General features: G+C 37.8%; 1 protein-coding gene across 6 annotated transcripts in view; it reads right to left on the bottom strand.

The window, feature by feature from the left end:
- The window catches only part of ARHGAP15 (Rho GTPase activating protein 15), a 638999-nt gene that overhangs the window by 240063 nt on the left and 371730 nt on the right, over positions 1-27206 (bottom strand). For 5 of the 6 annotated variants that reach the window (XM_001157299.6, XM_063790436.1, XM_016949756.3 and 2 more), the window contains one exon: positions 9119-9217. The exons of the other annotated variant lie outside the window; for it this stretch is intronic. In XM_001157299.6, coding sequence (XP_001157299.1) covers positions 9119-9217 — 99 coding nt within the window. The remainder of the gene's footprint in view (positions 1-9118; positions 9218-27206) is intronic. 6 annotated transcript variants of the gene reach the window in all.

Below are 27206 nucleotides of genomic sequence, written 5' to 3'. Positions count from 1 at the left end.
TCTTATTTTAATTATTGGACAGTCCCTATCAACTCAAAAAAATTATCATCCAAATAAAAATTTCCTGAGAGGTACATGGAAAACAAACAATGAATCAAGAGGGTGATATATTCACAGGGAAGTAAACTAATACAAAACAGCACTAACATGGCATTCCAAGTCTGAATTAAAGGAAAAGATGTGGGGCTCAACTTGCTGTGTGGTTATGGGAACTGAGCCTAAGCCTGACCATTCTCAGGCATGTCAATTACAAGTCATAGTTACCATTCAGTTACTTGATTAAAAACAGCAGGCTATTGGAATTGAAACAATGCCTAATGGGATATGACTTCCTCTGATGAAAATGTGTAGAGAATGGATATTTTAGTAGTTGCTGATGGTTAACTTAAATGGAGTATCCAAAAATCGATGAAAATAAAATCACTAAGGAAACCTAACTTCAATTGTTTAGCATAGCTGTGTATTGATAGCAAGAATGGTACCTTATTGAACAATATGATATACTCTTATCAGAAATGAACTTGTTTAAATGTTTAAAAAGTGGATTTACAGACCATGTTATTCTCTGAGCTGCCTTCAACCAACAACTGTTGGTGATTGATCTTTTTATACTATCAACTATATGCATGGGTAGCAATGGTGTGCAACTCTCCAATGAGGATTTAAGCAATGTTGAATATAATTTACCTGATTATACACCATTTACTGAGAATTCATTATGTGTTAGGTACCATATGAGAAGTTGGCTTATACACGAGGGAGCACATCATGTACTTAATGTAATATTTTAAATATTTTTCTTCTATAAGATATACTTACACCCTAGATATAGGACATTATTATCTTCTTAAAAAAGAGTGTGTATTTACATATTGGGTCTCTGGTCTACTATAACCTCAAGAATTCTTCCAGCATTATCATTTCAGAGCTATTTTGGTTTTGCAGAGTTAGGTTTTTTTCTCAAAGTGTCCAGCCCTTGATTTTTTCCATTTTTTTTTTTTCTGAACCAAAAATAGGAAGCGACTTGAAACGTATAAAATCAGGCAAAGAGAGATAAAACAAGAAAATAAATGATTATTTTGAACCCAAGAAAAACATCTTTAACTGTATAGCCTACTCATCTATAAGATAACCTCCCAAAGAATTTAGAGGAATCTCTAAGACATGAGTCTTTTAAGGAAATGGGTAAAAAGTTCTAAATATCCTGTACAAAAAAATATGTCATGTTCATTCATATAGACCACTGTAATTATTTCCCCTGGAATCTGTATGTCTCTTTTACCATATATGTGTAGACTAATTGATTAATGCTTAAATTGAGTATACAATTTGAAAGTATAAAAATTCCTCGGAAAATGTCATTTTTTTGGTATAAACTTTAAAAAAGAACATCATTCTTTAGGAAATCCACAAAGGAGTATAATATTTGGGTTTCATTTATAGCTTCCTGAATTAATTTGGTTTCTTAATTATCATTAATTTTTAAACCCTAGGGAAATACCTACACAAATACAACGTATAGATTCTTTTTCTACCAGTAAACAACAAATTATTTCATAAAACAGAGTGACACTGTTGTGAAAGTTGATTATTTTTAATCAATCAGTTCATATTATGTGACAAGAATCAAAACATTTGTACTGAAAAGCTACAAGTCAGTTTTTGAATGCTAGGGCAAAAAAATCTGAAAATCTCTGACTGCCTTACTATTATTATTATTTGCTTCTGCTTTTTGAAAACCTGAAAGCTTTCCAAATGCATGCAATTTTTTTCAAATTTTGTAAACATTTGCTTCCAGGCTAAAACATCCTGCTAACTTTCAGCCAAGATTATTTTTATGGTGGAACTATTAAGTTCTGCATATAGGGCCTTGTAATGGGAAAACTTCCAGTCCTAGAACTCCCACTGTGTAAATGACACCAGTATAGGCTATTTGAGAGTACTGCATCTTGGTAAGTTGAGGTGTTGCATTATTTAAATTCCCCATACACAATAAGAAGCTAATTTCCTAGGGTCTTAATTTTGGCTCTGTTCCTTCCAACTGACTCCAAGGGAAAAGTATGTTAAGAACCTAAACTTTACATTGGGGGTGGAGGTTGGAAATTAGACTCAGGCTGTATCTGGGAAGCGACATTATTTATTCTGATGCATTGTGGATTTTAAAGTGTGGGAATATCCGCTGACTGATTTGACCAGAGCCACATTGCTGTATTTCTTAGATAGCCTCTCTGGTTGTTGAACTGCACGTTTATTCCTACATTAACTTCTGTTATGTTTAAGCTTTCTTTTTGATAATAAGACTGTCATGCATTGCTAGACGTAGATAAACTCTGTTAAATGTCACTAATAAATACGTGAATTAATTAATAACCAGCTCCGTATACAGAGTTTGTGAACATTCAATGCATGCCATAAATTGCAAGGTTTAAGTTTCAAGCATTTTCTTGAGCATGAGTGAGTTTCTCTGGAACAGCAAAGCAGGTATCAGGTACCTATGGCAGAGATGGCAATGTTTTCACTAGTTTGTCTTCTCTTTCTTACAGACCTCACAAGCATGTCCTCTTATCCACATTTGTTTTCTTAATTGCAAAATGCAGCTTTTCCCCCGCCTCTCCACCTTGTCATCTCTGATTTCTTTTGGTTGTCTTTTCCTAGTTTCTCTTTTATACTCTTGCTGGCTGTTTCCTGTTTATTCTTTTTTCATTTTGTCTTCCCCTCGAGCCCTAAATGTGGCTTTCTTACAGACACAGAGGCCCCAGCGTGACTACCCCAAAGAGCCAATTCCAGCTTGGACCCAGCACAACACTGTGCTGTCAGGAAGGTGGCAGTCTTTGTGGCTGCATTAAAACAAAACAGAACAAAACACAAAACACCAAAGCACTAAACTGGTCTTAATTTTAACTCAGAAAAGCCAAGGAGATTCACTGCAAACTTTCATGGAGCTTCTTTAAGATCATCTCCATTGTAAACGCATGCAGATGCCTAACATAAGGCATGAAAAGCAAACACTTAAAAAAAAACAAAAACATAGGTCACTGACCTCAGAAACATTTTTGTTCAGTCCACAGATATTCTCCAGGGAAAAAGAAAAAGTGCTTATCTTGTACTCTTGATTTTTTTTTTTTTTTTTGGAGCATGTAATTTTTATCAGTTTGTTTTGTTTTTGTTACTTTTTTTTACTCACTGCTTATAAAACTAGCAAGCAGAAGTCTCTCTGGAACAAGTAGAATCATAAAAGTTTTCAAGAATCTCGTCACAAACTAAACAGTACAAATTGCACATTCTTCATGGAAGTATCAGCCTTTAGTGCGTGCCTGGATCCAACTATAATAGATTATCCCAAAGTGGGAAAGAATGAACAGTATAAAATTAGCAGAACTGGGAGCAGAGCTTGTCTAGGGAAGGCAATATGATCTGCAGTTTCGGGGCCTGGATTCAAAGGCAACGGGAAACAACTATGTAAAGTCTGATTTTTGCAAGTAAGCACTCGGTAGGATCTCAAGAGGCAGACTGGTGCACTGGATCAAATATCAGGAAAATTATATTAACAACTACAATGCTTGCTACTATACTGTACAATGGGTACTGTACAATAGCTGTATTAACATGTCTGTTATTTATATAACACATACATGTGCATATGCAAATGCAACATGTATATGGCAAATATTCATGTATTTATTTACATGCCATGTTTTACATTTTTGTTAGATAAGTATATTACTGAGTTGAGTAGGTGTCCAGCCACGCTTTCTCGTGATATTAACACACATATCCAAATAGTCACATAATTAAACAGGTTTCATTTATAATGTCACAGGCTTGTTAATTTCATATTCTCTCAAACTTCTCCTAACAGTAGAGGAATTACCAAAAAAGAAACAGTTAAGGTATAATAATAATTTTAGCCATCCTTTTTCCAAGTTGCTATAATCTACCCAAAGATAACTAATTGTTCAAAGTAAACATTCCACTCAGACCACAAAAGGAATCCATTACACAAACATATAATTCACAGTCATTTTTAGTGGGTTGTAAACAGTTTGGAATGAGCATAAAATGGGACAAAAATCAAAGTGAGCATTTTGAAATGAAAAAGTGTTTGCTACAAAAGGTCAGTCCCTTTGCTTGGCAAACTATGTAGAAAAGCCTGGGAAAATGCTGATCACACAAGCAATGAGGGAATTTTAAAGCCAACAGCCTCCTTGTTTCTTTAAACAGACATCGGAACCTATAACTGGATCCTGTCAAACAAACGACAGCAAAAAAATATAACAGCTGCTAAGAAGTCAAGTTGAGAGATAAAGTTTTTGAGGCTAAGGACCTTCTCAGAAGTAGACTAAAGGTCTTTCTTAAATCTTTAAGCAAGGTTATGGATCCCAGGGTGGCTTTTAGGCACCAAGTCAAGTATGTAACTTTGTGTACCATTCCTGTCATAGTATTTCGTGTTCCAGAAAAAAGACAGAAAGGGCAAACTTCTTGTTGATTAGCATCTGCTGAGGCATTCTGCAAAGTTGCTTATACCTGGAATTATCACATTTGAAAAACATGATTTCATTTTAAAAAAATTGTGGTCAAAAACATATGACATACAATTTCTCTTCCTAATCCCTTTTAAGTGTATAGTTCAGTAATTCTAAGTATATTCACATTGTTGTACAATAAATCTCTAGGTATCATTTTAATGTTTTAAAATAGTTTGGGTGCATATTAACCAGAACCGGGAATCATGAAGGAAGTATGAGTTAAGACATTCCAAATGAATGCTAATCTGAATTATATTACAAACTTAAAAAAATTAATGTTATTCCCTTAAAACCAAAAAAATTTTGGATGCATAAAAATATCTTTAGGGTAGAAATATGCTCATTTATCTAGTTAACCCTACTCTTATATAAAATATGTATTTGGCAAAATGCATGTTTGGTATTATTGGGTAGAAACATGACTGGTTCGCCACTTAAGGCATGTCCTTTTAGATCTCACACCAAAGGACTCCCTATAACACATAGTCACAATGTTAAGAAAATAACTTGCAAAATAAGGCAAAATAAAACGCCTCCTGGTCTTATAACGAAGATAAAACCAGATAAATATGTGTTTATCGTTCAAGGTTTATTACATCATTTTTAAACACACATATTTCCCTGCTTTTTATTATTGTTATGGTTCTTCTGTCTTGTAGGGTCTGTTCTTTTCTCTCACAGTACTTATCACAGTTTATGCTAACATACATAACCGTGTGTGTCTGTTTGCTTAATGTCTATCTCCTCTGTATTATCAGCTGGTAACATGGAAGATGACACAAAGTAGGTACTCAATAGCTATTTGGCTTCGATTGCTTCATTTAACCAATATTTATTGAGTACTTACAAGGTGTCTCGTGCTGTATAAAGCTTCTTTCCAAATAATGGACCTCAACAAAGGATAGTCAATTACGTGCTTTGCATAAAAAGAACTATGAATCAAGGTCTTACTTGTTATACCAGTTTAAAATATATACTTTGTTTACTTCAGGTCTCCTAGGCCCTTGTATCTAAGAGACACAGGTGATTGCATTTTTAAGTAAGCAATTTCTACACATATGACGTCATCATAAACTACACAAAGTGTTCTATAACATAGCGAAAAATGAACTTCTCACTGCTTATATCTACTATATGTCACAATGCCTTCCTCTACATCAAGCTTTCCCAACCCATGGCCCAGGGGTTGGAATACAGCCCAACACAAATTTGTAAGCTTTCTTAAAGCATTATGAGATTTTCTGCATTTTTAAAAGTTCATTAGCTATTGTTAGCGTTAGTGTATGTAACACTATGTGTAGCCCAAGACAATTCTTCTTCTTCCAATGTGACCCAAGGAAGCCAAAAGATTAGATACCCCTGCTCTACGTGCTTGTTTCCTCAAACCTCCAAAATAGTGTCAGATGATCTCATGCTTTTGGTCATTGTACCCAGGATATGAATTAAGAATTAGCGGAACCATGTTTTAATATTTTCACAGAAATTACTTCAAAAAAGAAACATAAGTTGAGTTTTTCATTGGCTAATTATGATTTCTCAGATACATGCTCTACGACTATAAAGGCAAGGCAAGCGGGAAGGAACCACTTGGAAGAGCTTTAAAGACTAACATGCTCCTTAACAGTTTGTCTTCCAAATTTTGCTTGTATTTTCAAGGCTCAGCAGACAATGTCAGAAACCACAGAAATGAAGTTAATCTAGTTATAATAGTTGGTGAGAAGGAGAATGCTCTGGTAGTTTAGAGTAATAAAGAGAACCAAATCAAGATAAGGAAACATACTAAACAAGTTATTAGCTAAATTGGTTCACATTCAGTTTATTGATAGATTTTCTTCTAGGCATGTCCAAAAGTTGCAAAATTTAAAATGTAACTAATATCACTTTACCAGGGATGAATAAAGAATGCATCTTTTGCCAAGTACTGGGTAGAATTTCCTTGGAGAGACTACAGAAGTGTGAGCAATTTGGCTCTGTTCAATGCAAACAGGTAAGACAAATAACTGACTGACTGACTGGATGGATAAATGAATGAATGAATGAATGAATGAATAGTGAGATCTGCCTTCCTGATAATGTTTCATTTTAAATCATCCATCTAATAAGCATTTTAGAGATATAGCCACAATTTGTAGATTTTTTTAAAGGAGTAAAAAATAATCACAAGAAAAAAAAAAGAGAAGGAAACAAATCTTTTTTATAACCGCCAATGTGCCGATGTAGTGAGTATCAAGATCATTTCCCTAAGACTGTGAGAGTAAACACATAGTTTTCATTAAATGTTCCTTTCCCATAACTGGTCCATCAGCATTTCCCATGACTCTGCAGTTGAGTTTCTTGGCTGGGAGAGTATCTGGCCATTAGAAGGAGGGATCCAGATATGCTGAGTCCCAGCCATGCTGAGAGACTTGGCACCTTTATATGCTACTTCCTAATACCAACCCCAGCATAAAATGTCATCAGAAGCCTGCATAAACATTGGACTTAGATTCACATAAATTATTTCTGTCCTGAAATGCTTTATGCCAGAATTTCATAAAAACAACACTTTGAGTAAATAGAATTGGTGTATAAATATAAGAATATTAATCCAACAAAATGATCATAGAAAATTATAATCAAAAGTACACACTTGTAAATCTTGCAATGATGTGAGAGGTTTATCTTGTGCTTCTTAGTTTTTATTGAATATTTCCATAGGGTTCCTTTAAGCTGATGCTGCCAAAGTGCTTTGAATTATCAGTTGCTTTGTGGAATTGGAAAGTCTTTGAGTTTCATTAAAATGCTTAGGAATTATTTTAATAATCATATGTGTGATTAGCGCCTGTTTGGTGCTGGATCTACAAATTCATTTTAAGAGTAAACACAGGGACAATGAAATATAATGCTAGATGTGATTGCTCCAGTCAGCAAAAACATTGTCTTATTTTATTAAAAATCACCAACAAAATGCCATGAACAAAAGACATGGTTTCTATTTATAGACATTTTCTACTCTACAATAGTATAATATCTGCACACCGCAAAGCTGCATCTAGCAGTTTTTCGTTTTGCCTAGGGTGGAGACATAAATCGGGAGGAATGGAGCGCTTCTTTACACATGCACACATCTTATTATGTGCTTCCCCAATGCCCTATTTGGGTTTTTGGTCTAATAGTGCTCACACTGTCGGGGCTGAGTATTTATAAGTGGATGAAGATTTCCTGAAAATGATGACAATTTAGTTATTGGAAATAATAACTTTATAATATTCTCAGTGATCCATTTTGTCTTTAAGTACTTACCAAAGAATATTTATTCCTAAAAATGTACTTATAAAATTAAATGAAATTGCAACTTGCAATAAAAACATTTTTCTCTAAACTCCAATTGACTTCATTTCTCACAGACACCTCTCCTCATGTTCATCCTGCAGTTGCTGCTTTCTACTCTCACTGTACTCTCTGCTCTTCTCTCTGATGTGTTGATATGCTTTCCCCAAAGTCATTCTCTTTATCCACATTCCCTACCCACTCTTCCCCTTCTTGTTATTCTCTCATTCCCTACTGATAGGGGAATAATAGGATCCCAAGGCTGTCCTTACAGTATAATTAAAGTATGAATTTCCAGGAGTTAGAAATTGCAGACCATTTTTATTATGCTTTTATAATAAAGCCAGGTAACACAGAGAATTAAAATGGCTTTTTCCTAGCAGATTATTGGGTAAAGATTTTTTCCCCTTGGTTCTATTGTCTTAAGAGACTAGGAGCTGGAAATGGGAATAGGTTCACCAATCCTTTTTCTGAAAACACGTCTATCTTTTACATGATATATATCCCCCTAGATCCTGGGAATATGTTGTAAACTTGTAACAGATGGTGATGAAGCCTCGCATTTTTATACAATACATTTTTTAAGATTCTGCATCTACTATATGTATCTTCCAGGAAAAATGACCTTGAATGAATGAAGTCATAGTTTGAAGGAAAAACACCCCACAGATAGAGTGGAGTAGAAATGATGATTCAGTTGGGTTTTGTTTTGTTCCCTTCAGTAAGATGAAATAATTTCAGAAGAAAAACAGAATGTTGAAATAGAGGAATCAAAGGTCATCTTTTGAGGTGTGTCTTTTAATTGTTCCTGAAAAACCCGTTAGCGTATTCTGTACTGAACAGAGACATGTGGAAGGTGGGATATCACTGTCTGTGATTCAGAATGCTATTTGCTTAACTTGGGTAATGTTGGGGGCTTACCAAAAATTGTTCTGGCACAACGTCTACCAGCATGAATGTTAGGAGGGTTCTAACACTGTGAGTGCTGATATTTTATGAATGTTTTATCACTGGCTTGAAAACAAGAAGTTTGCACTTGAATCAACAGTATGTCAGACAGACAAAATATTAAAAACAAAAAAGAACATTAGTGAGAATTACTAATGTCCCTATTGTAAAAACAAACTGAAGTTAATAAGAAAGTTGATCCTCTTAGCCGATTAACACAAGTCAAGTTTTAATTGCATGGCTTCTCAGACAAATCAGGTGGCACTGCTAACTTGAGTATTGGTTGTGTAGAGGGCGCAGTAATTGGGGGAACTGCTGCACATTCAGTCACCCACCTCTTTTCTCAACAGCTTCAATGCATTGCTTTACAAACCACGGAACTGTGGAATTTTCACGTTCACACACTTTGTGCAGATGAGAGCCAAAAATTTGATCTGCAAAAGAAACAAAGATGAGCTTCATTAAAATCCAAGCTTGCGTTGTTCTTTAATTTGATTCCATTTCCATATCCATTGCATGCTGAAATCTTCATCTTGCATAAGATTTTTTTTTTTTTGCTTTATTTCCATAGTGTCTATGGCAGACATATGAAGACCACAACTCCCTCCTTGATGGAACAGGACCCTCGCCCCAGAGTGAGAAAACTGACGCTCAGGCATCGATTAGGCAGGGATGACTATGTAAGTTATAGTCTCTCTGGGCCTTAATTTTGTGGTCTATAAAGGAAAGACAAAGAATTGAGAAAATTTTTGCAAAATAATTTATCTTAGTGTCTTTGGTATACTGAGTGTTTTAGAAGAAGTTTACCAGTAAATGATTATGAAAATTACAATGTTATCAGTATATTTAGGACATTCATTCTGCAACTCAATAGTATATAAGGAGGCAAGTTCTAGGAGACTTGCTTCGAAGTGAATTACTTAGCATTTCTCCTGCCTTGAATGCCCTTTGTCTTCTCTAATCTAACTATCACCTTTCCTTTAGGGCTCAGCTCAGATCACAATTTCTTCACTAACTCCTTCCTATCTCAGCTTTGTGTCTCCTGTGACATAGGTTCTTTGGAATACCAGACCCTCAGGCTGTTAATAGATGATTCAGGAAAAAGGGCCTGCGAACAAAATGGTTTCACATCATTAGGTTCTGCAAAGTTAGACAGGTTTAACATGCATTTATTTTTACAGCCCATGATATGCCAATGTGTGCTGTGAATCCCCATGAGGGGTGAAGGATGCATTTTCCCCCAAACTTATTTGAGCAACATCCTTTGATTTCAGAGAGCATGTCTCCAGACTAATGTTTCCGAGAATACCCACTGTGAAATCCTAGCCTAGCCCTCTCATTTGGAACATGATTGACGCTACCTTGCATTGTGTATTTACATTTATAATATATGGAATAGATTCTCTCAAAGCAGATTCTGAGTGTCTGAATCATCTATGTCTTCACCAGTGCTTGCACAGACTCTGGCCTGCAGTATTTAAAGATAGATGTTTGTTTTTTATAATTGTGGTGAAACACATATAACATAGAATTGATCATTTCCACCATTTTTAAATGTACCACTCAGTGGCATTAAATACATTCACAATGTTGTGCAACCCTCACCACCATCAATTTCTGGGTTTTGCTATTGAGATAGTATCTGTTTATTACTGATAATGAAACAAATATTTAGTGGGTCCAAGGGCTTCCCATTTCACTCAGAATGAAATCAAAGTCCCTACTGTAACGTATAAGGTATTACATAATCTGACCTCCACTAATTAATGGATTTCATTTGGGTCTTTCCTCCCCGTCTTTAAATTTGTAATAGCCCCACATTGCTGTTTCTCATGGCTGCCAAGCACTCTTCTGCTGCAGGGACTTTGCATTTTCTTCTTCATGGAACTCCATTGCCTTAGGTCTCTGATCAAATGGTATCTTCTTATTGCAGCCTTTCCTACCAGCCTTTAAAAAAATGGCTCCACTCCATGCCATTCTCTATGCCACTTTCCCAGCCTTACATTTCTTAGAGCACATATCTCCACTTGACATATGAGACTGAAATGTTTTCTGCTTAGCTGTTTCCCTTGCTTAGAATGCAAAACCCAGGAGAGTAGGCGTCATATCTCAACCATTTATTATTGGATCCTGAGTACCTAGACAGTGTTTGGCACATACTGGAAGTTCAATAAACATTTGTAGAATGAGGGACTGCAAGACATCATCTTAACCATCAGTGGAGGTAGTCAATACATTTTTAAAGTATATGTAAAATTAGATAGAATAATAATGCAGCATAAAATAATGTTCAGTGATATATATTGTTATAAGGGGATACTCAAAATGGAGTGTAGAGAGAATTCAATGAATCATAATTTTCATTTATTTCTTAGGAAAACATAATGGTTTGAATTGGTGACAACCCAACATGGAGGGAACAATTAAAGCTAAAACACTATTAATAATATACTCCAGGCTGGGCATGGTGACTCACACCTGTAATCTCAGCTCTTTGGGAGGCCGAGGTGGGCGGATCATGAGGTCAAGAGATTTAGACCATCTTGGCCAACATGGTGAAACCCCGTTTCTATTAAAAATACAAAAATTAGCTGGGCATGGTGGCGCGTGCCTGTAGTCCCAGCTACTCAGGAGGCTGAGGCAGGAGAATTGCTTCAACCCGGAGGGAGAGGTTGCAGTGAGCTGAGATCGCGCCACTGCACTCCAGCCTGGCAACAGAGTGAGACTCCGTCTCTAAACAACAACAACAACAACAACAACAACAACAAACAAAAACAAAACTCCAATATGGAAATGTGCATTTTTATTCAAGTAACAGAAAGAAGCTCAAAACACATGGACATAGTATAGAGAAGTGGGAAATAGTAATGGGCATTTGCTTTGAATACTTTTGTCAAGTAACAATGACTTGTTCAAAACACTGTGTAACCACTCCAAGAAAGAATGACATAAAATATTATCTAGGAAAAAATAACCCAGTAGATCAGATCAAATGATTTACATTGTCTGGAGATTACAGTCAGGAAGAAGAATTGCTATAAAGTAAAAAACCCATTAATGGATTTTATTACTCAAATCAATTTCACAAATATTATCTTCTATCTTCACAGCAATGAGGTAGGCATATTGAGTTGTAAAAACAATATCGAGAAGTTTGTAATATTATAGGGGGCTAATAAAAGTATTCAAAGAATATACAAAAAATATATAGCAGGTGTCATAAAAGGTACTGAATGCTAAGAAAAATGTCCTTTAGTATGAGGTCTTTTTGTGTCATTTAGTGTAGACGTGGTGTGTAGTGTGTGTATGTTTGTACAACAGAGGGTGGGAGAGAGAGAGTTTGTGTTTGGAGAAATTGTTTTGTTTTAGACAGGTGGATATGAGAAGATACAGACAACAGCATTCCAGGGAATTTACTCTCTTATTCATTTAGTTATTTGCAAAAGAACATCTTGAGTGGCTATACTGTATTTAGAGCTAGGAAAGGCTCTGGTAATGTAACAACCAAGACTCATTCCCTATTTTCTAAATCTTTGCCCAGTAGAGGCAGTATATAAGTAAACAGGTAAGAACACTTTATCATGAGAAAACTGCTATAACTGGGGAAATGCAGAGGCAATGTGGGAGCATGTGGTGGGGCAACAGACCAGCCTTGAGTGCTTCCCTTCTCTGAATAACTGAATCCTCAAAGATAAGGAAAGACAAGTAAAAGAGGGAACAAAGAGCATTTTGGGGAATGAAAGGAAGGAAACAAATGCATGAATGATGGGAAGAATGATAGGAAGACTGGGGTATGCTGAGGAATACATTCACTCTTAGAGAAATCTTGATGTATTAAGTTATAAAAGAGATGGAGGTTATGTTATAAAGCATCTTAAATTTTGCCAGGTTAGTTAAATTATTTGAGAGTGTGCAGATACCATTGATTTTCTACATATAAGTAATTCCTCTCCCACCCTCTTTCTTGTTTTTAGAAGCCACTCATATGACAGAACCTGAAAATCATCTCTATTGATTTTTACCTGCTCTGGAACTTTGGGTGATTAGATAGCTCTGGTCAATGAAATGTCTAGGAAAGTGACTCAGGACTATATAGGAAAAGATTTGTTTCCCCTGAAGAAAGGAAAGGGATATATAAGAAGTCTTTTTTCTTTTTTTTTAATCCATCTTTGAACATCATTTTGCAATGATGTGATGCTTGGAGCTATTGCAGCAATCTTGTCACCATGAAACAATGAGTGCTGAGAACAGCAGCTAATGTATTAAAAATAAGCAACAAAAACTTGAGACCCTGGTGACACTTTTGAGCTTTTAAATCAACACTAAAACACCTTATCTAGACTTACTTTCATATGAAAGAAGTCATTTTTAACTAGGTATTCTATTATCTGCAGCCAAAAGCATATGACATGACATTAGGAAGTGATTGTGGTTTTTTAGTAAAGTGATCATTATAATCATACTCTACTTGAGAAGGTTTACTTGGTAGCACTTTGTAAAGAAAAGGGAGGGCGGGGGGTAATATAGTGGGGAAGATGAAGCACAGGGAGATTAGTTAAACGACTGACGTGATTACCTAGGAAAGATGTTACGAAGACCAGAATCAGGATAAGGGTGTGATAGGTGTAATCACTGTGCACAATCCTTCTTGTCTTCTCTGAATTAGATGTATACATTCACCTCCTTTGCCATGGAACCATCTCGTACCACCCATTAGAGTGTGCAGTGTTTATTTTCCCCCATTTCTTTGATATTGGGCTTGGCCAAATATCTTCTTTGGAATGATGTGAGTGGAAATGTATCAGTTCCAGACTGAGGCCTTAAGACGCATTGCAGATTTCTACTCATCCTCTTGTTTCTCTGCTATTGCCAAAGAAGAGCTTCCCTGGGGAGCTGCTGCCCCTTCAGCCTGGGCTCCAGAATACATACATATGGCACAGAACTGAGGCCAACCCTTAGTGAAGAGACAAGTCCAGTCAGACCTGCAGCTTAAAGCAGAGCAGCCCAGTCAAGCCTGCACCACAGACACATGAGAAATAGATGCTCGGTGTTATATGCCACTGAGATTTTATGTTTGTTTGTCATGCAGCAATAGCTTACTCACATAGGTGGTGATGAGTCCAGGTTTTTGGTGAAATATGATCTAAGCTATGCTGTGAGAATGAAAACAAAGAGGGTTGGCAGGACATGGAAACTAAAACTGGAGAGTGAACAAAACAGAAAAAAAGTTCTAAATTTGCTAAGAATGTGGAGTTATGCCTTCAGTTTAATTTCAATCCTCAGGAGGAGTCTCAAAGAAAATTACTTTCACCTTAAAATTTAAACTATTTATGCCTTACCAAATTTTATGGCACCTCTTCTGCATTCTCTCCAGATTAATCCAATTCTATCCAATTCCATTCAGTGACTATTTAGTGAACACCTACCATGTGCTCCGTATTGTAAATAATGCAAAGACTGCTTTATTCATTCAGTAACTATTTCATGCAGGTTATAAGCCAGACACTGTGTGCCAGCCTGAAAATGTAATGATGCACCATCTCCTACAGTTTAGGGGGACAGAATAACTGTCACAAGCAGCTACAACATAATATGACTAATGCTATTGCAGATACGTGTAGAAATAATAGTGAGGGTTTATTGTACAGTACACTAAGCCAAGCAGGGCTCAAAGTACTTTATATATTCTAAAATTTAATTCTCACATGCACCTGCAACCCTTTGAGCGTGTATACTATCATCATCTTCATTTTACAGAAGAGGGAACTAAGGCCCAGAGATATTGAGTTATTTGTGAAAGGTCACAGAGCATTAGGCTCTTGGGAGAGGGAGGATGGGGACCTGAACTAAGACAATAAACCTGACATGGCAAGAAGGAGTGATTCAGTCGGGTTTGGCGAGTGGGTGTAGGAGGTGAGCTGATCCACCAGGTAAAAGTGACTTCCAAGTTCCTTGCTTGACTGGAGAAGACAGACATGCAGTTACTTGAGGGTCTTGAGAATGGAAATGGAATTTAGACATTAAGGAAAAGCATTTTAAATGCAGCAGAATGGTTATGAGAGATCAAGATGAAAAGTGTTTGCTGGATTTTGGCAATTTCAGGATATGAGTGACCTTAAGAAAAATGGTTTCAGTAGAGGAGTGAAACTGAAAAGCAGATAGTTGTAATTAAGACTTGAAGAGAAGGTGAAGAAGTAGAGACATCAAATAGACTCCTCTTTTAAGAACTTTAGAGGTGAAAAGGCTAGCATATGGGGACAATTAGTTATAAGTGGAGATAAGACCTGGAAGAGGATTTTGAGTTGGGATGGATAGGAGAGAATTTCAGCTACAGGGTATTTTTTATTGCCAGGGAGCTGGGTGAAGTACACTGCTGATTATTTTTAGTGGTTATAATGTTGGAAGTGGGGGAGGTACATTACTGCCACTTACTGGTGGTCCAGGCAAGTGCATCCAGTCCCTCACAAGGGAAAAACTGCCATTGGTGTCTTGGTGAGTAAAGAGCCTAGACATCTGGAATTTCACTAGCTAGAGGGCAGATGTTTGCTTTCCCCAGTTACCAGCAAAGCCAAAACTGTTCTTCTCACTTATAGCCTCTCTTGAAACTTGCTGTACTCACCCAAGAAGGTGGGGCTCTGGAGTACAAGAACATAGTATCTCAGGTGAACTTGGTTACATCAAAGGTCACCATGTGCCCCAAGCTTGAACAAAGCAACGCTTCTTCTACAAAATTTAGAATTTGGATACTGAGAGACTGAGGTGGTTGTTTCTAGGGATGAGAACTCTAGGCTGCCTACACTTAAACCCTGGGGGCTGGGACAGCCAATTTGGGAAGATGCTTATGTGCCGCAGATGAGCGGACACAGGAACTAGTTTGCAGGGAGAGGCAAATGGAACAGATCCAACTCAGCTCCTGATTTTCCAGTGCCTACTCCAGGCACTCTGTATCCTTGCCATGGCACTTGCCATACCCATGTCATGAGCTCCATAAATACCATGAGATCCCCTCCCACCCATTTTAATAGAACTCTTGAGTAAATTTCTGTTTATTGCAAGCAAATACACCTGGCAAAAATATGGATGTAGCATTGGACAAACGTTTCAAGAAAGGGATTACAGTCACAATAGGACCAGGTCTGGCAAAATAGCTCAATGGGATCCACTACTTACAGATGACACTGGCTAGGAAGAGTATGGTAGATATCAATTGGTTTTGCTGGTCCTGTGTCTATCCTCCTATTCTCTGGCAAGAACACCCTGAGATTCCCTTGGGGATGGTCCTTTCTCATTTTGCTGCCATTTGTTTTGGGTAGTGTTGACTCCACCCTCTCCATCTCCAGTGACGAATACGCATTTTATCTTCTTGGCCACAGTAATTGGTTCAGGCATGAACATGTGGCCCAAGTGGATCCTGTCAAGTAAATCCTGAGACTTTTTCTGATGTTACTGGGAAAGAGGAACCCTCTTTTTATGAGAGATTAAACTATGAAGATATGAGTCTGATCTTCTAGACGCTATGCTGCCACCTCTGGAAGAGTGGAAAACAGAGCTGAGTGATGGAAGACAAATATATTTGATAGCATTTTGAACTCCTAGATCCAGTCATGCCTGAAGCTATCCCTGTCCCTTGGACTCTTCAATTAAGTAGCTAGTAAATTCCATTCTGACTTTTACAGTTTGGACAAGTTTCTGTCATTTACAGTGGAAAGAATGTAAACTACAACATTAGCCCTTGACAGACAATGAATTAAATAATTGAGAAGAGATGATAATGCACATCACATGGCTTTGCAAAGTAAATAGTGCTGTCCAAAGAAAGGAAATCAGAGATTTAACTACACTGTCATTGTTGAATTTAAGTGCTGTTGTAGGATTGCTCTCCATTTGTAAATCTAATACACCTAGAGTTTCATACACCAAGGAGGACAATTCAATGATAGAAATCCATTTGAGCCATGGAAACTTCTATCTTAAAATAGTATAAAAAAAGGGAGGGACAGAAAAGGCATTCTGCTTTCCAGGCAAGCATTAATGAACTTTGTCCCCTAAATGCTCATGTCTCTTGTCCTGGAACAACATTAAGGATTATTTCTACTCTCCTCTTCAAAAACAGACAAACAAACAAACAAACAAACAAAAAAGAACACTTCCAAAACCCTGAGCTCCTGACTTCCCACCTATATTCCCATCTGTGTGCTTACTGGTAATCCTTTCTTCCTCACTTAACAACCATAAAAATATGCATATTATTTAGAAAGCACCTCTTGCTAGGGCTGCCAATATTTTTGGAATCTTCTGCAAACTCCTGTGACCTTGGCCAGTGTGATCATTCTATCTTCATCCCACCGTTTCAGCACTTAATGATCAGGGGTGGCAGGATATACATTGATTGGGAAAAAAAAATTCATTTTCTGCAATTTTTCTTTGAAAGCATCTTTTGGTGAGAAAAATAAATAGACCCTCCACATGACTGCCCTTATAAATCATGTTGTTTACATAATGAATTAGTGTTTAACTAGAGAATGGTGGTTTTTAATCTTTAAGCTCTCAAACTTTTTGACCGATTTTGTTAGTTCATCAGCATAACCAGGTTAAGTCTTCCAGATTGCAAATTAGTTTCATTCTCCCTCATCACTGCTATATGTTTTTTGACAAATTATGGAAAGAACACCCAGTAATGGGATCTCTGTCAGTTAGATTCCAAATGAATCAAAACTATGAGGATAACTGCTCAATAGAGGCAGTTAAATGTTCAAATAATGTGACGGTGTTATCATCATTTATGCAGGAGACAGTCTCCACAGGCTTTTCAAAATGATGTGACTCTGCTTTCAGGAGAGAGGGCCATTGCAGCGATTCTAGTAAACTTCAAAAAGGAAGAACAAAGCACCTAGAAGGACACACACATGCGGAACACAGAGCGAAGCAGAAAACAATAATGGCAGCCCAAATGGCTTAGTCACAAAAACAAATCAGACAATTATCCAACTATCGTGGTAATGACGTATATTGATTAAGGTTTCTGGCTGCAAGCAACGGAAAAACACAACACTGTGGCTGTATTAAGCAACGGAAAGTTTATTTGAATGATGTTGAGGGGTGGAAGTAGGAAGGAATTCAATGAATTTATGAGAGGCTAGGGGACCAGTCTTGGAGATATTCAGAAATGAAGATGCTTAGTGGAGCCATGAAATTGGAAGAAGGAGAAAAAGCGACTGTCTTCTAACTCTGGTAGCTGGGTCAGGGTGCTCATTTCATGGCCACCACCAGCATCGGCATTGTCATAATAACTTCCAGTCATCAATCGCTCTAGACTGGAAGTTTCTCTAGATGATGCTTCATTGATCAGGATTATGTTATAAAAATAATGGGTGGGGAGAGAAAATACAGCCCTCGTAGTTTCCATAGTAGGTAGCATTCACTTAGAATTTTTCTCCCACAGAAATGCCACACATATGGGCAGATTATTTCCTACTAAGTTGCTATAATAGAGAAGCAGCAGATATTGGAAGACAAAATCGTATTCAAAACATGGGTGATTTCAGCAATTTAATAATTCCATCTTTTGATTTTAAACTATAAATTACATTAGTTTTTCCTTTTGAGAATTGGTTTTCAGCCCAAAACTTTTAGATTGCTTATCAAAGCATGCTGTTTCTATTTTTTTTTTTTTTTTTTAAGAGGGAGTCTTACTCTGTCGCCAGGCTGGAGTGCAGTGGTACAATCTCGGCTCACTACAACCTCCGACTCCCTGGTTCAAGCGATTCTCCTTCCTCAGCCTCCTGAGTAGCTGGGATTACAGGCATGCGCCAGCACACCCAGCTAATTTTTGTATTTTTAGTTGAGATGGGGTTTCACCACATTGGCCAGGATGGTCTCGAGCTCCCGAGCTCGTGATCCGCCTGCCTCGGCCTCCCAAGGTGCTGGAATTATAGGTGTGAACCACCATGCCCAGCCTCTACTCTCATCTTTTATATTTTCTCCAGTTCTGTTCCCACCATCTTTTCTTTTCCTTTAAAATGCTCACGACATGAGCCCCATGTCATGTAACTTTCCCAAAACTTTACTGAGAATGTTTGGAGAACTGGGTGACTTCTGTTAGTGCTATAGGTTATGGAATGGCCTATGTTTTTGAATTAAGACACAGAAAAAATACGCCTAATGCTAAAACACGACAGAATATACTGTAAGTGCTTCAGGAGGTACTGCGTTAACTTATGATGCTTTGGGGCTTTGATTAGAAATATCGGTTGCTGCTTTATGTTACATAGATATCAAAAATGGGGCCAATTCTCTGCTGAATCTACGACATGCACTGGAAGTAAACCTCTCTCATTGCCTTGTTTACTTATTTTTTTTTTTCATAAGAGGCAAGTACAAGAAAAAGCTTAATTACTTTAACTTCTAAGTAGTTTGGAATCTAAATAAATAGGAGTTACCAAATATATGCACTTCTGTGAATAGTTTTCCCCCACATGTTTATTTATATTTTTGCATCTCATCAAACCTAACAGATTCTAAAGTCTCTAGTGATAATGACAATATCTGCTACGGAGAGACTAGCCTGGGGGAAGAGGATCTCCCTGAACAAGGATAGCTGAGTTGCTGCAGCTTTCAAATGAAGCTGGACATTTAGCTGCAGGGGTAGCACCCTTTGATCAAGGCAGCCCAAAGATGAGTTTCAGGGATGGGACTGACAGAGGAGAAAAGTTCTTCCCAGCCCTTTCTATTTTTTCTCTTTGTTTTTCAGGCTTCTAGCAGTCTTCAGTTTTCATAGTTTCACTCTCAACCCTAAACAGTACTTCTGTGAAGTACCCTTTGGCCCCTCGTTTTCAGCTCCTAAACTCACCTGGAAATAGATGTCAATCTAATTTTGGTCTGACTAGTGCAATAGGCATTTTGGTGATTACACCAGCCAGGAAGAAATTTGCATCTTAAAGAGTTATTAACCAAATGGGACACTGCGCATGAAATTCTTCTATATTTGTCTACTCAAGGCAAGAACTTTGTCAATACTTTGTACCTATCTCTCCCACCCTCTGCTTATCTAAAGCAACATCACACACATACACACATGTATGTCAGCACACAGAATCACAATGGCATAGAGAAGGGTTTGACCAAGTAAATCCTTTATGCATTTTTGGGTTTATCCATTGAATCTAACCATCTGTGAGTATTTTTCAATGCCTACTGGGGATGGAGTAGTGAAAAGAACACTCTCTGTCTTCACAGAGTCTATATGTAAATGGGGAAAATAAACATGAAAACACATTAACATATAATGTCAGATGGTGATAAGCGCTGTGGAAAAAATGAAGCAAGGCAGAGAGACAGAGAGCTATTGGTGTTGCCAGGGAAGGCATCTCAGGCAATGGCATCTGAGCGGACACCAAATGAAGTGACCGACTGAGCCATGTACATACAAAGGGAGCAGCAAGTGTATAAAGTTGCCGGTGTAAGCCAGATTCCTTAGAGGAGGAGCAGGAAGGCCTGAGTGGCTGGAGTGGTGTGAACAAGAGGAAGTATGGCTGAGGAAAAAACATAAAATGTAGCCTCAGGGTCAAAGCAGGTAGGACCCTATAGGTCACAGGAAGGACACACATTAGATATTAAGAATGAGTTTCTTCTAAGTAAATGGAGATTATAGAGGAGGGGGGGTGACATGATATGATTTACATTTATAAATGATCCTTCTAATTGCCGTGTGAAGCCTAGATTTAAGGGGGTTAAGACGAGAAGTAGGAAGGCTCATCAGGGGGGTAGTGAAATATAGGAAGAGATGATGGTGCTTGGGTAAGAATGAATCCAATGGAAGTAATCAAAAGTGGTTGAATTTAGAATATATTTTAATGGTGGGATCTACTGATGAAGGAAGAGACAGAGTAGAAAGCGGGGGTGATCCCAGGTGGCACATGGCAGTGATATTTCCTGAGATAGAGGACACATGGGATCTGAAGAATCAAGGATTACTCTAGATAAATCTGAGATATGTACCAAGCACCCCAAAAGACATGAAATCAATATTTGAATATGCAAGTCTGAAGTTTGAGACTGATGTTTTAAGTTTGGAAAGCATCAACCTCTAGATGGAATTCGAAGCTGCATGAATGGTATATTTCAACTCTGAATGTTTAATGTCCAATAGTCTGAGAATAAGAATGAAATGAGAAAAGAAGTCCAAGGCCTTAACATAGGGGTAACCCAACATTCTGAAGATGGGGAGAAGAGCAGGATCCACCAAAGGGGCACTCACTGACATGAGAGTTTCAATAGGAAGGAATAAGAAGCTGTAAATAATAACTCTAAAACCACTGCAAGATTTCATGTCCAGCTTCATTTCCTTATTTCTTTCTAACTCCTGGAAGTACGGAGTTCAGTAAAATAGTATCTGGTCTACTAGATACAGCTCATAATCCAGTTGAAAGATATTAAAATAATGAAATTACAGCTTTTGGATAAAGAGAAGGTAGGAATAATTGAGAATGATGAAGAAAGGGATAGCTTTGTGGCACTGGTAACTGAGTTGGAAGAGTAAAAATGATTACAATTTTACTAAGTAGAGGAAGCTACAAAATGATATTCAAGGTCAACAAAACTTTACACGGTAGGAAAAGATGAATGCAGTTTCTTCTACTTGTATTTATATTTATTGAATTTATTATATTACATGCCTTCTGGTTGCCTAATGAGTGCATAAATGAATGTATGAATAGATTAAAAGATAAATATGAGAAAAATTTACAAAAGAAAATTATTTCCTTTGATATTAAAACAGCTTATAAAGAATGTTTTTATTTTTTAAGGAAATATACCCTAATATTTCAATATTTTTTTCTAACAGACCACAGTAGGACAGACTAATTAGTCTAATATTTTCTCGCTGGGTTGTAGTCCAAGAAACCGATTTCTATCTAAAGATTGTAATATGAGCACTTGAGTATGAGGGAAATATATTTTCATTGTTTGCTTTCATGTATTTCAAATAATTAACAGGACCAAATTTTGTTCAGCTGACTGTTGACGTACATTGTGGACTGATGATATTTTCTGCTTTTCATTTGCCTGTCATCATCTCATTAGAATTACAGAGAGGGCCAGCAAAGGAAGGGAAGGGTAATACAATTCAAATGTTAAGTTCTGCTACCTTCTCCCATATTTGTATGTTCTTTACATACTTTGAATAGAAAACTGTCCATGAAATTCACATGCTCAATTATATAACTTACTATAATTAATCTGAAGTTAAAACTTATCAATTAGGTTGTCACTTACTTGACTAAGTAGGAACTTTATAGGGGGATTAAAACCACTGTGAAATTATTAATTGCATTTGTTTGAGTGACAAGTCTGAGGAGAAAATTTGATACACAGAATTTATTCAGGTAATTTAAAATACTAAATGATTTATCTTTAAGGCACAACTTATATGGACTAAAGCTGGAAGTGTCATTCAGTGATTGAGAAGAGTTGAAAGATTCTTTTTGGGTGGGGAAAGTGTAGAAATTTTGACTCACTCTAGATTAAAGTAAAACCTAGGAAAGAAGACTGTACTTTTCCTAATATCAGCATAGATTTGTTAGAATCCCAGGTGGTACGACTTCAATTTATTTGCATGAATGCATAGTTCAATAAGAAAAGACTCAAATTTAGTTGGAGTAAAACTGCTTAATGATTTCAAATATTACTTTAATATATTAATATAACAGGTTTGAATATCGATAATGGAGTCTCTTTCATTTGGGTCTTAAGGGTGTTCTCAAAGCCACTAATGCTGAGTGCTAGGTATGCACTGAAGCACCTAAGAGGAAAGCACTTTAGGTTAAAAGCACTTTCTCTCTCAGCCTCGGGTTAAAAGCTATTTCAGGATTCTGTTAAAGGCATTCTTTAGTCCTCAGCTTCAGCTTAAAAGTGGCTTTGATGAAAAGTGCTTTGAGGTAGGTAAAGGATTTTTTAATAAACCATATTAAGAGCCAGGGAATCATGTGGTTCTGCAGAAGGGCTGGCTAGTTCCATGGAGGTGTGATGTAACCTCTACTCAGGAATGCCATCCCCCATGGGCTGTTCTGAGCACTGTGGTCCGCTAGTTATTCCACGCAAAGAAATTGAAAAACATTTCCAGGAATGTAATTGGAGAGTAGTTATGAGCCCAAATTAGTAGGCCATGATGCACACATTTCTGAAAACATTTTGTCTCCTTTGGGCTTCCAGTCAAACACAGTGTGTTTCTCATTTTTCAGTTTCTACTGCAGAAAGTGACAATGCAACAACATTTCTAAAACACCTTATCCTGTCCCAAAGTTGCCCACCAAACTGAATGAATACGTATCACGTTGTGAGATGCTGCTTTGTATATTGCTCATTTGCCAGGTTTGTTGCATGCTTGACAGTTATGTTTCCAGCTACTGGGACCTCTTATGGAGGGAGGGGACTTAGAGAAGGAATGGAGTATCTCAGGTGGATCTGCCTACTGTACTGGCAGAATGATGTTTGCCACCATGGATGCTTACTTGCAAGAGTTGATATTAGTTGGTAAAACACAGTCAGGAAAATTGTGAACTCCTGAGATATGGCAAATGGCACATGTACTCTGGCTAAGTCCCAGGGACTAGGTATAATTTCTGTTGAGGAAAGAGCCTCAGACACAGTGGAAAGAAGCTACTCTCTCACCTTGTGAGATTCAATGAGTAAGAGTTGTTGCTTCAGGCCCTAAAAAATCAGGTGCACCATGCAGGCAGGGTGGGGAGAAGAACAGCCTTTTTGTTTCCTTTGGAGACAAAGTGGACTAGAAATTCAGTGGGATCCAGAGGGATGGAGCACATTCTGGCACATGGAAGATTTTGCAGGCTCAGGAGCCCTGGCCAGTACCTAGGCAGGGAAGCAGGTAACTCTCAGAAAGTGCTGGCTGCACAGCCACGGTAAGGTGCCTTCTTCAGGCAGCTTGTGGGTAGTAAGGGTATAAAAGAGAAAGAAACGAGAGAGGAGAACACAATGGGGCAGAAGACAGTAATTCATCAAATTGTGCAACACACTTCAGGGACTCCCTTGAGTAGCTGAGGAGGCAGAGAAAGGCTGTGTTGTGATTACACAGGAGGGAGCCATGACTTGGGACATTTGTGCTGTAAGGTCAGTGTTACTCTGTTCATTCCCACAGCTGCAGGGGCCTTGGCCATTGCGATTACGTAGGAATTAACTCAAAGTAGATAACAAGTACCAATTTCATAATATAGCCTTCTAGTGTGTCTTCTAGTGGAGCCAAGTTTTGGGGGTATGGAGGTGATTTTCTTGAGGCAGAATATTTCCTTCCAAGCAGGCTGGAATGTCTAATTTTGAAGGATGGAATCACAACTTATACATCTTTGTAGGCCCAGTGCCCAGCCTATGGCTTGCCACATGCTAGGTCCTCAATACATGTTTTCAAAATAAATAAAAACAAATAAAAAATATTAAATGAATAACAAAATTGCCTATAAAGTAGAATACAAACTCCTAAGCCTGGGATTGTGCAAAACACTTGCCACAGACACTTCTTCTCATCAAACTCTTTACATTTCATCTAAGGCTGTTCTCCAGACTTTCCTACGATTGTGTACCTCAAATGTCTCACCCATTTTTACACAAGTCCAAGGCTCTAATTCAAGGCTCAGTTTAAAGACCATAAAATAATAAAAGCATTAATCTTTCCCACACTTTTCCATGTGTAATTTCCCCAAATTTGTGACCTAAATACCCCTTAGAGCATTTGACATCTGATATATTACACCGTTGTTTTTGTGCATTTATCTTCCTTACTCACTTCCTGGGGACCTTGCTTTATGTATCTTTGTATCCTCTCAGAATACAGTGGCTCAGAGAATACATGTCAGTAGGCAATAGGAATAACAATCATACCTGTAGCATAAAGAAATGCAAGCAGAGCTCTTCATCCTCATCATTGGATAATGCCTGAAAAAGTTATAATCACAGTCTAGGCACACAGAGTGTTCAAAATGCTAACTGTATTTTAATGCAATGTCACAAAAAATCTCATCATATATTATCTGTTTTGCAATTTTCAGAATGTGTTCTCTGCAGTCAGGTGAAGGACTGGTATGCAATACTAAGTAGAACTGGGAGTAGAGTATAACCGTCAATAGCTATTGTTTGCTACGCTACTTGCTTTTTATAAAACATTACCAGTCCTGAGAAGTATTAGCTGGAGAGTGTGAAGAAAGAATATTTCATCGTCTTGCCCAAATTCACAAAACAAGTAAGTAGCAGAGCCAAGTCTACTTCAAAATTTGGTAATCTTTATGGTTCTGCAATACTCTTTTCCTGAATAAGTAAAATACAGCTCTTTCAAATAGCACAGGAAGAGTCTTGGTTGCCCCTTTCACTACAACTTATGACTTCCCATTATACACACCCAAGCACAAAAAGAAAAAGATTTTCTACATGTATTTTAATTATTTCAAGTGTGCTTTACATACTCAAACATTATATACAACTAATACAGTTATTGTGCTGTAGTATCTCTTTCTCCCAAGAACGCACTACATATTTTCTTAGATGTTCTTTGTGTCTAGTATTCTAGGCTGGTCATAACGGGGGCAAAAGGCTGAGCCAAAAGGCTAACGCTTTCCCCAGCAGAGTCTTACTAGACCACTACTAGCATGCAGATGGTATGCCAAGTTGGTTAGCGCAGACTCTCTCTAGCAGATCTCTGATAGATGTCCATGGTCCTGGTCAGTAAATGAAACTGAAGCTCAACATACACATTCATGGCAGCTTCTCAGAGAGTTGCATCTGGGAGGCCAGAAAGAATCCACACACAGGGGCAGGCACAGTGGCTCACACGTGTAATCCCAGCATTTTGGGAGGTTGAGGTGGGTGGATCACTTGAGGTCAAGAGTTCGAGACCAGCCTGGCCAACATGGTGAAACCCCATCTCTACTAAAAATACAAATATTAGCCAGGCATAGTGGTGGGTGCCTATAGTCCCAGCTATCCAGGAGACTGAGGCAGGAGAATTGCTTGAACCTGGGAGACGGAGGTTGCAGTGAGCAAAGATCGTGCCATTGCACTCCAGCCTGGGTGACAAGAGTGAAACTCCATCTCAAAACAAAACAACAACAACAACAACAAAATGATCCACACACAGAAGCTTCCTCTAGGCTTTGGGTAGTATTCATGCTGTAATAACTGATTATAGGAACAGATGGCTTTGGCTTATCACAGGGAAGTGCTTTCCACTAAGACTTGATCCCAAAGTCTTGTTTTTTTGTTTGTTTGTTTTTGTTTTTTTGAGAGGGAGTTTTACTCTTGACACCCAGGCTGGAGCGCAATGGTGCGATCTTGGCTCACTTCAACCTCTGCCTCCCAGGCTCAAGTGATTCTCCTGCCTCAGCCTCCCGAGTAGCTGGGATTATAGGCACCTGCCACCACACTCAGCTAATTTTTGTATTTTTAGTGGAGATGGGTTTCATCATGTTGGCTAGGCTGATCTTGAACTCCTGACCTCAGATGATCCACTCGCCTCAGCCTCCCAAAATGCTGGGATTACTGGTGTGAGCCACTGCACCCAGCCAAACCCAAAGTCTTTTACTACTATTCCTAGAATTCCTCAGATCCCATGTCTTGTGTCCCCAAACATTTTCCAATGGACTGTTTACTTTCTACCTTCTGTCCTGGATGAAGTAAGGCTGTGGCGCCAACTTTACCCACTATTCACATCCTGCCCGGTCAATACCTTTGAGGCCACAGCTCCCTGGCAAAAGCTTCTGCTTCCCATCCTGTTCTTCATGCTGTAGTAGAGAAACCTAGGCAGAGACCTCTCCTATGGAAAAGTCCAGTCAGCTGCTACACTGTGTAGTCACATTTGGAATATTTATATTCCTATACTGCAAAGCCACCTTTGGAATACTTTGTCCATATTACTGTGGCATCTCAAGTTGAACTTAACCTCACATGCAGATCTGGTTGTCTCTCTTCATGTGTTTAGTAGTATATTTCTAACCAATGTTATTTTTCTTCAAAATTATTCACTCGTACTACAAATACATGATCTTTCTGACTAAAAAGGCATGCATGCAAGTGTGTACATGAACATAAGAAACGGATGCTAGAGAACTGGAGGTATCTGACATCGTTTGGAATTCTGTTTTTAATGAAGTGAGGGTCTAACCTCGCTTTTCTAAAATGTTTATGATATCCTCTTCAACTGGTAATTATGTGAACAGATTTATAACTAAAACAGGCTCTCACTTCCTCTTTCGATATTATTTCTTAAAAGGCATTGAGTGAGGTCCTGTCAAATTCTTTATGTAATATCAAATGGTCTCCTATGCTAATTACTTTTTTAAGATGCAAACATTGAAACATGCTCATTGTAACATTGTAAAGGCTTCAATGCATTTAAAATGTGAAGTCACAAAAGATGTAAAC

Source organism: Pan troglodytes, chromosome 13 (genome assembly GCF_028858775.2).
Source record: "Pan troglodytes isolate AG18354 chromosome 13, NHGRI_mPanTro3-v2.0_pri, whole genome shotgun sequence".
Taxonomy (NCBI): Eukaryota; Metazoa; Chordata; class Mammalia; order Primates; family Hominidae; genus Pan; species Pan troglodytes.
The sequence above is the reverse complement of the archived record's forward strand: the minus strand, read 5'-3'. Positions and strand labels throughout refer to the sequence as shown.